At 34.0% G+C, this 14,456-nt stretch overlaps 2 protein-coding genes across 4 annotated transcripts; one reads left to right on the top strand and one right to left on the bottom strand.

Annotated features, from left to right (window-relative positions):
- Nucleotides 1–831: 831 nt before the first annotated feature.
- Nucleotides 832–4,998, bottom strand: LOC105780184 (ankyrin repeat-containing protein ITN1). The gene is made up of 4 exons (XM_012604366.2): nt 4,703–4,998; nt 3,348–4,082; nt 2,383–2,792; nt 832–2,216 (listed from the first exon to the last, which is right to left on the bottom strand). Exons 1-4 carry the CDS (start codon nt 4,725–4,727, stop codon nt 1,386–1,388), a joined length of 2,001 nt encoding a protein of 666 aa, XP_012459820.1. The 5' UTR covers nt 4,728–4,998; the 3' UTR covers nt 832–1,385.
- A 3,434-nt stretch (nt 4,999–8,432) lies between these two features.
- On the top strand, nt 8,433–12,543 carry LOC105780278 (prohibitin-1, mitochondrial). 3 transcript variants are annotated; one of them, XM_012604506.2, is made up of 6 exons: nt 8,433–8,590; nt 9,346–9,533; nt 9,803–9,919; nt 10,914–11,084; nt 11,174–11,386; nt 11,637–12,543. In XM_012604506.2, exons 2-6 carry the CDS (start codon nt 9,357–9,359, stop codon nt 11,826–11,828), a joined length of 870 nt encoding a protein of 289 aa, XP_012459960.1. In that variant the 5' UTR covers nt 8,433–8,590; nt 9,346–9,356; the 3' UTR covers nt 11,829–12,543. The 3 variants fall into 3 exon arrangements, with proteins under 3 accessions (XP_012459960.1, XP_052485578.1, XP_012459961.1); XM_052629618.1 differs by having other exon boundaries at nt 8,566–8,586; XM_012604507.2 differs by lacking the exon at nt 8,433–8,590 and adding an exon at nt 8,646–8,687.
- Nucleotides 12,544–14,456: the final 1,913 nt, after the last annotated feature.

The raw sequence follows: 14,456 nt of genomic DNA, 5'->3' as shown, positions 1-14,456 counted from the left end.
TTCCTCCGTCAATGTCGAAGGTATCTTATCTATCCCTAGTAGGACATCCTTCAAATCCATCTGCACAAGAATTGTCTGCATCTTTATCTTCCATAACGTGAATCTAGTGTTGCGATCCAACAACGAAATATTTTACTTCAGTGTCGCCATTACCGTGATCGAGACAAGCAACTCGAAAAGCTCTTGATACTAGTTTGTAAAAACTGAACATCGATAATGACAATATAGAACGATCGCAAAGCAAAAATAAAGAAAAATAAGAACACACAGATTTTACGTAGAAATCCTTTCGGAAAAAAAAACCACGAGCAAGGAGAAGGAAATTCACTAATGTTGAAATTCGAATGATACAAGAGGAGTTTCAACTACATCTATTTAAAGGTTGAAAAATCTTATTCTAATTAATGTCAAATAAAAGAAATATAATTCTATATGAATTTTAAATATAATTCTATATGAATTTTACTTTTATTTTATTTTATTTTACCACTATATTTTATTTTAATAAAATTCAGGTCACTCAACTCTAATATAACTAAACAAAATCATAAAGTAATACATTTTTGTAAATAGAGTTGTTTTTCTAAGTATGTCGGCAAGGATATAAAGCTAATTATTGTCAATACATGAAACCCTATCTAATAACTCTCTTTTAGTTTTAATTAAACATGTATTATTAATTATTTTCTGAATACATATTTTAATTCGTCAGATTATTTTATGCGTTCCAGCAGCCTCCGTTAAATAATTTTAATTTGGAAAGTATTTCTTCTCTATTAATTTATTTAGCATAAGCATACTAAGATTATATTCAACAACCACGAATATTGGTTTTGTTATGAAAAGGAATTTTTTATTAGAAAAATATCTTTAAATATATGAAAATTTTGAGCACCCAAAAGTTGGAGTTGGGGGTGGTTGTTGCAGCATTTATTACTCAAGCCGACATTCTTGCTTCCGCTTTGTTCGCTCCCGCTCATGTAGATGCTTCCCCTAAGGCAGAATGCTCCCCTACTCATGCATTTTTACATCCCACAACTTTGATAAATAGCTATTATGCACTCTTTCAAGGGTGGCTGATTCTAGGCAAACCTCCCGGCTGTCTACTTATAAAACAATCCCATTTTACCTCTCTTTAATATTTACTCACACCCACTGGGCACAAAATGTTTGTTTAATTTCAGGAATCATTGTTCCTTTTGTGCCAAAAAACAGTTTAACCCTACATTTTCAAGGCGCAGTTAAAAATCCTCCACAATGCTGACTGGCCCACCACATCTGAATTCGTATCGGCTTATGAACAACCACCACCGGCATTCCAAATGAAGCCTTCCTCATTTAAATCCCATCTTCTATGTAATTGGACTCCCTTCCCGTTTTCGAAATCAGAGAGCATAAATCCGATCAACTTCAACTTCGGAATTACTCGCGTCCGAACGATGCCAAGAGTTGGATCCACTCCTCCTCGAATTCTTTACCCTCTTCCTTCTACTCCTCTTTGATTTCACTACATAGTAAGTCATGGTGCCGATAACCCCACCCATTACCATACCCCCTACCACGCTAACCAAAATCGCAGCCCACTCGTGTTTCCGCCCAACCACTATATACGAGGAGGCCATAAAAGCAACCGAAGTACAGACCGAAGCCAACCACATCAACTTGTTAATCACTTCCACGACCTGTTTCTCCGCTTTTGTTTCACCTCTAACCAACGTAATTTGTACCACCACAACCGCCAAAGACGTGAAGAGAGCAATAGCATTGAAGATGAAGAAAATCTTGAAAGAACAAGAGCTTGCCACCACAGCGACTCCACTATCTTGATCCCCTCCTGGCACAGTAAATATAGCAGCGAAAGCAACTGTTGCGAATAGAACAGCCACTACAGTCACTGAATTCGTGGCATTGTTAATTCCTTCCCGGTGGAGTTTTCTGAGTTCCTTCGAGATATTATGAACATTTTTGTTGGTTTTTCTGGTTTGTTCGAGCTGTGTGTGGACATCTTTCTTAATTTGTGTCACCGTCAGCCTCAACTCATCTCTCGGTTGATTCAGTTCGTTAGCTCGGAGAGCACCACAACGACAAAGGCAGCTCTTTATATCCGAGGATTCTGCAGAGAGGGGAAGCCCCTCAGCTATGTCCAGGGCTGTTTTATGGTCTCGGTTGGGTGCATTGACATTTGTATCGGGTAGGCGCAACAACTCACTTACTATCTGCAAAGAAATCAGAAGATTCAATTAGACAAACCGATTACAGAAAATTGCATGGAATGTCACAAAATATACAAAATCATGGGTACCATTTACTAGATCTAATGAAATTGGAATGTCACAAAATACATTTTTCGGAAGATCTCGGAATCTCGAGGGATATTTGTACCTCAGCTCTCTTTTTCCGAGTGGCTACATGCAATGCTGTGTTCCCAAACTTGTCCGGAAGCATCACAATAGCAGCTTCTGCCTCGAGAAGCAACTTCACAACCTCACAGCTCTGTCCTTTAACAGCCATGTGCAATGCAGTCTGTCCTTTCTTGTCGGTTCTTCTTGCCAATTGAGGATATTTGCATAGCAAAGTTTTTACGACATCAACATGCCCTTGTCGAGCAGCTAGATGTAATGCGTTTTTCCCATTTGATCTTGTACTCTCTAGCAAGCCACCATCCCTCAATAACAGCTCATTGACTACCGCCGTATGCCCTTTGGTAGCTGCAGAGACAAGGGGGTTCGCATTCGATGGCCCAAAAGTCTGGCACAGACTAGGGTCATGATCTAGCAGCACTTGGACAATAGCTGCACAGGAAGAACCCGGGTTAGCGTTCCATCCTACTGCAAATCAATACTGCAGGCATTCATTTATTCACTATTTAGAGTCCATATCATAGACAAACAAAATGATGAAAGTTGTCCTGAAGGTTGAGAAATGATAGTGCCTCATCATAACATTCATAACATAAGGGTGCAGCAGACTGTTCCCGGAGGAAGTTATATAGTAAGGCACAAAATACGGTGCCTCAAAACATTTCTCGAGCAAGTGCACATCAATATACTGAAGTTAACCCTATGATTTTAACAATTTCTGTTCCCTAATAATTAATGAAGTGAATAAACTACTAGATAGATTAAAGATGACATTAGTTGAAGGCAATCTAGTAAAAGCAACCCCTATTTTTTTTGTTTTTAATTTAGCCCTCTTGTTTTCCTACATTTTCTGAGCTATCTAACGTAACAGAATAGTCAAAATTGTTCACTAGTCTTCGCCCACATATACGGTTTAAGAACTCGAACAACCAATAAAAGAAAATCACCATAAGCAAAATCACATAACGAAAAGCTCAAGATCATTACCATGGTGCCCTTGACTCGCAGCAATATGCAAGGGATCAAACCCAGTTTTATTCTTCTTAGTCACAGTCTCTTTATTAGAGTATTTTAACAACTCCTTGACAACATCAAGATATCCTTTATCGGCAGCAGTAAACAAGGCTGTCTCACCCAATTCATTTATTTCATTCACCACACTTGCTTGAATCTCGGAGACCTCCATGTCGAGATCTTCCCCACTTGCAGTCCTCATCATCTGCAAATCAATATCTGCAAGAATCTGCTTTACAGATGCCAGGTCACCACGCTGTGCTGCCAAGTGCAGCTCAGTGTCATTATGGCGACCTGTTACCTGCTTCACATATTTCCTTTTGCCAGCCTGATCAATGCGCTTGCCAGAATTCGATAGCACCAGAGCTGGGGCTGTTGCTGTAGATGATGGTGATGGTGTTACCGAGGGTTCGGCAGTGCCGGAACTGGAACTGGAGAGGCTACTAGACATCCTGTCAATCCGCTTGCTGGAATTCGATAGGACCAAAGCTGGGGCCTTTACTGTTGAGGACGGTGATGGTGTTGCCGAGTTGATACTTGAACTGGAGAGGCTGCTCGCCATCCTATCAATACACTTTGCGGAACTCGGTAGGATCAGGGTCGGAGCTGTTGAAGTCAACGATGGGGATGGCATTTTTGACGCTTCAATGACTGGATTCCAACTTGGCTGTGGAGTACCTAGTCCTTCCTCTAGATCCATTTCTCCACCTAAACAATCAATCATCAATTCCAATAATTCTTAAACAAACCACAATTTTTTCATAATCCTTCATAGAAATGATATAATTAACCCCATCAACCAAAAACGCAACAAACATTAACTTCTTCAGCTTCTACCAAAGAAGCAATCAAAAAAATTAAGTCACTTTCCACTACTTCATCTTAATTCATAATTTCAAAATAAAACTAGGAAAAATTTTCAAAAAAAAGAACCCTAATTCCCATCAAAGTCTCATCTCTGTTTTCTAATTAAGCTCCAACGGATGAAGATATGAACTGTATTTTTGGATCAAACAAGATCTGAACTTGATAGCTAAAACTATATTGTCTATGTTCAATAGTACTCAAATATTCTTTCAGACAGTCAATTTAAGCTAAAATTCAATTAAAAAAAGATTAAAAGGAACATCTTTTTTCAGCTGAATTAAGCTCATTTTCTATTTTTAAAAATAAATTTAAGCATTTAGAAGAAAGAATCAGTTACCCAGAATCAAAAAGTTAACTTTTAAGCTAAAGGAAGAAACTTTGTAACAAAAAAGTAAGAAAAAAATAGACAGAAATAATGATGTAAAATTAAAGATGGATGAAAGGAGAGTCAACTGGGTTACCTTGTTGGATTGAAGAAGAGGCCATGGGTGTAACAGAGATGAAGCAAAGCTGAGAATAGCAAATAAAAACAGGAATCGGCCCTTCCTTATTTATGTAGCCTCTGGTTGTTTAATAAGCAAAGATCATTTTTTTGGGGTTTTCCTTTTCACATCAAATTTAACTCGTTTTTGTTGAAATTAGATTTAGTAATGTTAGATACCATATAGAAAAGGCAAGTATTGATAGTACGAAAAAGAATCAAAATTAATTTTTACTATTTAATTTTAATTAGGAAGGCAACAAAAGAGAAAACGGATACCAATATTCTAATTAGTTCACCAATTAGGGTTTGAATTTGTCATTTATACATAAAATTATTGAGATGAAGATTGATTCATGCATCTACCCAATCAATCACATTCATTTGATGTGATGTGATGTACTGATATTTTGAAATATGTATAATCATCTTAAGTTGTAATATGCTCTATTTTTTTATTTCGTCAATTTGAAATTTCTGTCTCTATGTTTAGTTTTAGAAATTTAGAAGAATTTAAAAATTTAGATGTAATAGTTACGGCTGTTAGAATTTCTTTTAATAAATTTATTGGTGTGAAATTTTGAAATAAAAAATATTTATTAATAATTATATAATAGTAAAATTAATATTAAAATATTGATTAAGATTTATTTTAAAAATTCATTTAAACTCGTTATAATAAAATTATTTTTATTGTAGTGTTCTAAAATAATTAATGTTAATATTTTAATTGAAGTAATTAACAATATCATTTATTTATACTAAATAGTGATATTCTAAAAGTAAAAGAATTAAATTAAATAAAAATTAAAATATTTAGATTCAATGTTAAGTTTCAACATAATATAAGGTCAAAATTAAAATTTGACCATTTTCTTATAATTAAAAAAGGGATAAACTGAAAAACAAGTGTTAAATAGATTAATAAATAATTTTAGAAAATTGAAGGATCAAATTATAATAAAATAAAATAAATTTTAAAAGAAAAAGAAAAGCGTGTGTGTCATGCGTGCGACGTGTATATAGATTTTAGGGGAAAAGTAATTTACAACGTTAAAGGATTATGTATAAAAAAATACCATATTTTTGTTTTGGTTTGCTATTATTATTTAAATTAAAACATTTAAGTGTAATTAGAGGATGAAAATAGAAAATGCAGTAAGGAATGCTGAAATGGTATAAAATCAAGAAATTAATTTCTTAATTATATTTATTAAATAAAGTTAATTAAATTTGTTACGATGGAATTTGCATTCAAGGCACTAACGTTTGGATGAAATAATGCAATTATCTTTGTTCCATTTTCTTTATTAAGTGTTAAAACAGTTGGATCAGTTAATACTTAAATTAAATTATTCAAATATACTTAAATTAAATTATTCAAATATAAAATTTTTTACCATTAATCAAACCGAAATTTTTTAAATACATTAACCGAATTGAAATATTTCGTTAATTCGGTCGATTAACTAAAATTTATATGTTTTTATTTTTGATTAAAATAAGTATAAAACATATAAAAATACATTACTAATTTTTTATTTAATAGTTTAAAAAACTTTAAATGGAGTTGAAAACAATAAATAAGACATTATAAATACTATATATATATATTAATTATTTATATATTAGGGCTGAGCTATATATGTTATTTATTTAGATTAATTATTTGATTTGAATCGATTTAATCGATTAATTCAATTTTAATGGAATGAGAATTTGTATAAGATATTGGATGAAGGTGCTAAACCATGAATTTCTACGCTATAATTATTTAACTCCACTTCCAACGCTCAACTCAACCTTTTAACTATATTTTCTAATTTGCACTATTCATCTTCTACATATTTTACAATTTATTAAATAATCAATAAATGTATTCAATTTAATCTCTTATATACAATGTAAGCACCTCAGCTTGAAGTTGGAATAGCTGCTCTGCTGTGTAATCTAGATTACACTTGGCCTTCCATCAAAATATACTAAGCTTTTATTTTAATTACAAAAGAAGATAATTAATTTGTTAGTATTTTAAAAGTGTATACTATTATATATAATACCCCTACCTAAGTATGGTATCATCGGCTCCGTTAACCTACTTTCGCTATAATTACTATTCATTTAGAATTTGGGAAACACACGAGCTAATATTTCTGACAAGCAAAATTACTCCAAGAGAACAACTATCATTTATCACTTACACACTTACAACTTGAGCAACACCACACCACCAATCCAGCGATGACCTTTAAGGAGACTAGCCGGCTAACCAAGGATTGCCACATGACCCATTGGACACTCGTTTGATCTTCTCTCTCTCCTCCTTATGCCCTCTTTACAAACCATCCTCAATTTTATTGTACAATTCTCTATCTCAAAATGTGAATTGACCTTTAACCTCCAACGTAATTTGTTTTACGATATTCTTTATATCAAAATATACAATTTATGCGAGTAAGATTTCAATTTTGTAAAATTATGTTATATATTAGATATAATGCCAAATTTATACTAACTAAACGTTAAAGTTTTAAACATAGTAGCTCAAATGACAATTCAATTGCACTTCATGCTATTTTTTTAATTTTATGAATTTTTATATTTTATTGAATTTTAAATATTTTTATTTTTATATTTTTGAAATTATTTGTTGACATCGTATAAGATAAAAAGTGTCATGTCAGTATGAAAATACACTTATATTGCCAAAGCTGATTGCCACACCAACATTGTTAAAATTTTTTAATGTTTTAGTCTGTTTTTTCTGTTAAAACAAGAGATTTGACTTTTTTTTAAAGGTTGAGAGCCAGATTTAGCTTAAAAAAAGAGAGCTAAATTGACAAAAAAATGTAAACATTGAGTCTTAAATTTGATATTATACCTATATATTATTTAATTTTTTTACTAATTCCTGAACACATGTTATAATAAGTAATAATTGTTAGAAGAATAAATAAAAAAATTGAAACAAAAAAAAAAGAACGTTAGTCTCGTAATCCGTGTGACCTTAAACAATTTCTTTGCTTCAAATCTCTTTAAGTCAACTTAACTCTTAAAGGTGAGAATGCTCGATGGAAATTCTCCAATGCACCAAAAGTAAAACAGAAGCAGCTGAATGAGAAATAAGCAAAGAGAAAACAAAAACCATAAAAAAAAATATTACTTAAGAATGAATGATTACAAATGAGAATAAGAGTTCTATTTATAGTTGAGTTCCCCATATCCAACAATATAGTTTAATCTACAATGAGATTCTTAAAGGATTTACACGATCTAATATTACAAATATTCTAAAATTACTTTCCATATTTACCAAGGTCACTCTAATTTTCCTTTAAGTAGATGGATCTCCCAGTTCAAGTGAATTTAATAAATCCCATCTAATAAATTGACGTCTATAAAACGTTCTATTTATATTCGTCATAGATTTTGATGCGTAACCTGTGACAATTGTACTAACATTTTCAACCTAATTTATCAAAAAAATAAGACATGGGAAATATTTTTATTGAATTTAAGTAATTTTTGGATAAAATAAAATGAAAACAAATGTAAGATAAAAAAAAGTTAAATAAATGAAAGATTATATTATGATCTAGTCACCAATAAAATGGATAAATGGTGTGAGGAATTTGACCGCCAATCTTATCCCAACAACATTGGTTTCTTTGTATGACTGTTCCTTACGGAATGAAAATGAAAGTTTATTATCTAAAAATAAAAATACACAAAGGAATAATTAATTAAGTAAATAAGATTAGTTAACCCAAGTATCGGGGTCGACTGAAAACAAAACCTAATATATAAAACCCTAAACCCTACCTTTCTTCTTTCGCTGTTCCTCTCTTCAAAAGTGGCCTTTTTGTAGGTATTTCGATCTTCCTCTTCCTCCTTTCTTCTTTTTTTTTTCCAAAGAAAAGTTTTAGATTATATTTGTCGCGTTTGTTTGTTTAGAAAATTTGGGCGTAAGTGATCAGCCTTTTGGGTGCTAAATTGAGCGGTCTCGTTTCCCTCTTTGTTTTTCTTGTTGTTGATTCGTTTCTCTTGGTCAAGGCAGTGCTACCCGCCATTGTCAAAAGCGGCAGCCTCTTGTTTTGAGAGCTAGATTGTTTTGCGGTTTGATGAAATGACTGGGTTTTGTTGAACTTCGTACGCTGCTGAGGGAAACCCATTTGCTTAGCAACATTTTGAATGAATTTATATTGGCTGTGTTATGTTCTTTGTGGAGGCAATAAATTTTATTTCATGACAAGGAAATAGTTTGGTTGCTTACACTTCTTTCTGGAAGATATGACTTATAAATCCTAATTAGATTGGGGGGGGGGTTGATTTTGGAGCTTCTTCTCCAATAGAGAGTGTAAACACGGATGTGTTTGCATAGTTGCTTTTTCCTAAGTTAGAGTTGCTTAAACCATTTCTCTGACATCTCATATTGGGGTTAATGTTGATATAGGCATGCTCTCTTTGTTTATCATTTAGATCTTTGTTTCTTAGCAGTTGTTAATTGGTTGATCTTTATCTCATCTTCTGTATATAATGTTCCAAAATTGTTTGATGCTTGGTGGATTTTTTTAACACCTTTGGAATCTTCTGCAATTTGACATCCAATGTTTAACTTGTCAGCATTGAGTAAAATGAATCTCAACAACCTCAAAGTTCCTAAGATGCCTGGAGGCGGAGCACTTCCTGCTTTGCTTAAGATTGGAGTCATTGGTGGGCTTGGCCTCTATGGAGTTGCCAATAGTCTCTACAACGTTGATGGAGGGCACCGAGCAATTGTTTTCAATCGGATTTTGGGCATCAAAGATAAGGTAATCATTCTACCAGTTTGCATGTTTATTTAAAATGCATCTCCTTCCCTTTATCTGTTGTTTGCGGATATTATAGTGCTTTGTGGAACTTGCTTATTAAGAATGGCTATGGCTTCTATATTGAATTGATTAACTAGCAGCCTTGTGCTATCCTTTCTTGAATGACCAAATTTTTTTCTGCTGTCCCATTGACATTCTAATTTACATTTTTTTTTTGACTTAGCCTCTGTCTAGCAGTATGTCATGAGGTTTAATTCTTGGTTCTGCAGGTTTATTCAGAGGGGACGCACCTTATGATACCATGGTTTGAGAGGCCTATCATCTATGATGTCCGTGCAAGACCTCATTTAGTTGAGAGTACTTCCGGTAGTCGTGACCTCCAGATGGTAAATGCTGATTTTCAATTTTCAGACTTTTTCCTATCATTACCTCATTGCTTTTTAGTTTTCTAAATGTAAAAAGATACTATCTGGGGTTTAAAAAATTAAAATCTCGCCCTATTTTATTTTTGTGCTTTATCAAACGTCATGCTTTAATGCTGGTAAGATGAAGGTGGTTTTTGCGGGGAAAGTCCTGCAATGTTATGTTTGGAAATATGAACTTGAAAATTTGGATTCTTTTTTATTAAAATTGTGAAAGTAGAATGCATGCATTATTTATAAATTAGTTAGATTCAATATGATTATATGTTTGTTACATTGAAAAGCATGTATTTCAAATCTACAGATATCTATAAGAATTTCAAATCCACCACTAATTATGTATCCAACAAATCCATAATTTTGAAAAATAATCTTGAACTTTACATTTATGTGTTTTATTTCTCAACAACTCTATTTTTTAGATCCCAATCCATACTTTGAAATGTAAATTGTGTTTAAATCCTTAAATATTTAATTTACATTCTCAATCAATCGGATAAATATATTATTTCTAATTGCTATATCGAAGCTTACTAAAGGAAGAACATTAATTAAAAGAATATATATTACTTGCTATATTTTATACAAAGTATTAGTTGTAAACGTAATCTTTTCTTTTCCTTCTATATCATACCTCCTATTGAGTTTTTCATTTTTAAAGTTATGTAACGGTTCTTCCATCTTTTAAGAATTAATTTATTTGTGTCTATCCAGCCTCTGATATGGTCATATGAACTATGAATACAATATTTGAAATTTTCTTTCTTTTTACCTGCGAAATGTTTCATTCAATTATATGAAAAGGCTCTATAATGAGAGGGTGAAAATTCTTGTTGATGCTATAACATACATGCATTTGCACAGTTATATTAGGTGAAAATTTAAAATAGAAAAATGTTAACAGGAAGTAATGCCTTAATTAGACACTAAACCTGCTTCTGAACTGTATCCTCTGCAGGTCAAGATTGGGCTTCGTGTTCTCACTCGCCCCAAGTCAACTCAGTTAACTGAAATTTATCGAACCCTTGGTGAGAACTATAATGAGAGGGTCCTGCCTTCAATCATTCATGAAACTTTAAAAGCTGTTGTTGCTCAATACAATGCTAGCCAACTCATTACACAGAGAGAGGTAGATATCCTGTCATACATTTTTGATGCCCGAAGAACAGCGTAGATGGTTTATATTAATTGTGTGAAGTTGAATTATTGTGCTTTTAGAATGTCAGTAAGGAAATCCGGAAGATTCTGACTGAAAGGGCAGCTTACTTCAACATTCAACTTGATGATGTGTCCATTACAAGTCTGACTTTTGGGAAGGAATTCACTGCTGCAATTGAGGCGAAACAGGTGGCTGCACAAGAAGCCGAGAGAGCTAAATTTATTGTGGAAAAAGCTGAACAGGACAAGAAAAGTGCTGTTATCCGAGCACAGGTGAGATACATAAAATGGAACTAAACAATCTGGCCTTGGTAGTTTTTCTATAAAATTTGATGATAAAATGCAGCTAAATGGGAGTATTAGGTAGATCTGATATCTTTACAGCGTTGAAGATAATCTGAAGCATATTTGGATGTCAGTTTTCTGCTGTTCTCAGAAAATTCTGATATTTGGCTTAATATGATAAAGTTGATTGATCTGTTTTTTCTACTACAGTAATTTATTTGTTTTTTCTGGTTTACAGGGAGAAGCCAAGAGTGCCCAACTCATTGGTCAAGCAATTGCAAAGAACCCAGCATTCATAACATTGAGGAAAATCGAAGCTTCTAGAGAAATTGCACAGACCATTGCAAATTCAGCCAACAAAGTCTTCTTGAACTCAAAGGATCTATTGCTGAACCTTCAGGAGATGGATCTTGAATCCCACCCAAAGTAACTTAGTTACTTCAATTTCATACTTTTTCAATAAATCAATTGTGGGAACATTAAATACAACACAGTCTGTCTTCTTTTGTTTTGGAAGGATTTTATTTTGTCCTAAGGATTAGTGTCCAAACATCATATCAGTTGGATCTAGGGCTGTTTAGTTGAGGTAGAGAAGAGCTATTGGATATATGTTAGTACTGCAATTTTATATTTTATTCAAGTTAATACCTTACGTAATGGACCTCTAATGGACCTGTTGGATGTGGATTTATATAATTTGGATTAAGGTCGAGTTGTAGAATGATAGTAATCCAATGCTGTTTTGGGTTTGTTTTATGTAATTTGCTTCAACTATTTGACGCCGCCAAATAAACCCGAAACAGCATAGGATGGTTTCTGGTTTGGTTGGCCACCCCTAGGCTAGACCTGTTTGCCCTTGTTAAACCAGTTTGAATTGCTTCTACTAAAATTATCACCCGAAATATCTTGTTGAGGCTACCAGAATATTGTGGTGTTACGCGTTATGCTGGTTGTGGCTACCAGTGTCAACTCCTGGGTGGCTTGCAAGTTGTACGGTATTATTGACACCCGAAGTGAAGTCCCACAATTTGTTTTAAGATTAATTTGGATATTGTGTGATAAGTTGTAATTTCAAGTTTTGTGGTATTGTTGAATTTCTTAATTTTAATTTTAATTTCATAAAAGAAATATTTACTGATGGTTGATTTGAAGTGTGTGAATGGAATACCTTCAATTATGTTTCAGTCATGTTTTCAGATAGTGTTCATCGGTTTATTGAGAGGAAGATGGCACTGATAGTTGTGATCAAATTATTAGGGAGAAAAATAGGATTCAATACCTTAATAAGGTGTCTTTATTGTGTAACATCAAATTATTTCTATCTTGTCTAGTTCTAGGAGAAGGATGATTTTGACAAAGTTTTATTGGGTGGTCCATGGGTGGTCTTTGGACATTATTTGTCACCGAAAACTTGGTCGGCCAATTTCTTGACAACCAATAGAGAATTGGATACTCAGGTAGCTTGGATTTGTTTACTTGAGTTATTCGAGGGCTATTACTCTGATTTTTTGCTTTGAGCTATTGGAAGAATGATTGAACCTGTGATTCGTATCGATGCTTGTATTGATGCGGCAGTTAGGGGGCGGTTTACTAGATTGGTTGTAAGTATGGATTTGAAAAAAAACCTATGATTCCAAAAATTAGAATCAATGGTAGATTACAAAGAGTTGAGTATGAAAGGTTACCTAACATTTGTTTTACGTGCGGGCTTTTTGGTCATAGCTCGGCGTTGTGTTCCGGAGCAAATTGACCACGACGGGGATGGGGCTGTTCAAGGCAGTTCAGAGGTTGAGAAATCAAGATTACAGGCTAAGTGATGCTGGTTGAACAACGGTAGAGGGGGAAACCGCGGGGTTTATCGGAGGTGAAGGGTATCGATAATAGTGGTCTTTCAGGTGGATCTAGATTCACTATGTGAGAGGCCAATGGGGGGTGAGACAAGGGTCGATAATCACACAGAGAGTGTCAATCTTGATGGGGTTGTTGGTTTGGAGGCAAGTGCGACGGTGATTTTGGTTAGGAAAGGGTCGACTTTAGATGAAAGGAAACTTGCGGGATCTTCACTAAGGAAGGAGGGTGTTGCGGTTGATAGGGATTTTGGGGTTCGAAAAAAAAGATGTTAGGGTTAAAGGTAAAGGGGTTAGTGTGAGCCTTGGGCCTAAGGCAAGTGGGAGGGTCTTAAAGCCCAACAATAGTGGTGCTGGGTTTTCTTCAAAGAAGGCTGTTAGTGGGTTTGTTGTTGGAGATTTGTTGGCTGTGTTGGTATGGATGGAAGTTTGGGTCAAGAGAATGTCAAAGTTGTTTCTTTAAAGCCTGGACAAGTCAAAGCATATGGTCTTTCGAACTGTTGAGGTTGGTTAGCATGGTGCAGGGTCTGGGAAGGAAAATATATTGTTCAAGTTTAGAGCCATAGGGAAAGAAATAATGGGGGAAGGATCGAATGTTGTATTAGAAGATATTCTTTAAAGGAGGAAACCTTCTGATGGTAAAATGGGTTATATTGAGCAACCTACTATGGAGTTATCGACGACCATGGAGGGAATTGTGGGTAATTTAAATCAGGCCCTGGAGCAATTGATTGTGGAGACTTTTTCATTGACGGTGGTTGAGGGTATGGCAGCAAACTCTGATCGAGAAGTTGCAGTAAGCTGTTAGTGTTCTTGGATTGTGGCTTTCTATTTAGGTTCTTATTTCAAGTGTTTATGGATTTAAATTAATTTTTTTTGTTTATTTCCAAGTATAGGCATAAGTTTAGTCATGATATATTTTGTTTATTTGAAACCTGGGTCAGTGGTTTTCGTGTTGATGAAATTATTAGCAGAACGGTGTATTCAAATTCTTGTAGAATTGGGACAAATGGTTTTTCTGGTGGAATTTGGGTACTCTAGAGTGATAATGTTATTGTTAATATTTTGGGATTACATTCTCAGGTTGTGCATGTGAGGATTAGTAAAGGCCAGAGTTCGTCAGGGTTTCTCTTTTCGGCTGTGAATGCTAATTCCCATAGGACAACAAGGTGTCTATTGTGGGATTATTTAAATTCTGTGGCTGATTCAAT

This window comes from Gossypium raimondii, chromosome 4 (assembly GCF_025698545.1).
Source record: "Gossypium raimondii isolate GPD5lz chromosome 4, ASM2569854v1, whole genome shotgun sequence".
In the NCBI taxonomy this organism is placed as follows: domain Eukaryota; kingdom Viridiplantae; phylum Streptophyta; class Magnoliopsida; order Malvales; family Malvaceae; genus Gossypium; species Gossypium raimondii.
Note: the sequence above shows the minus strand (reverse complement) of the source record. Positions and strands in the feature narration are given on the sequence as shown.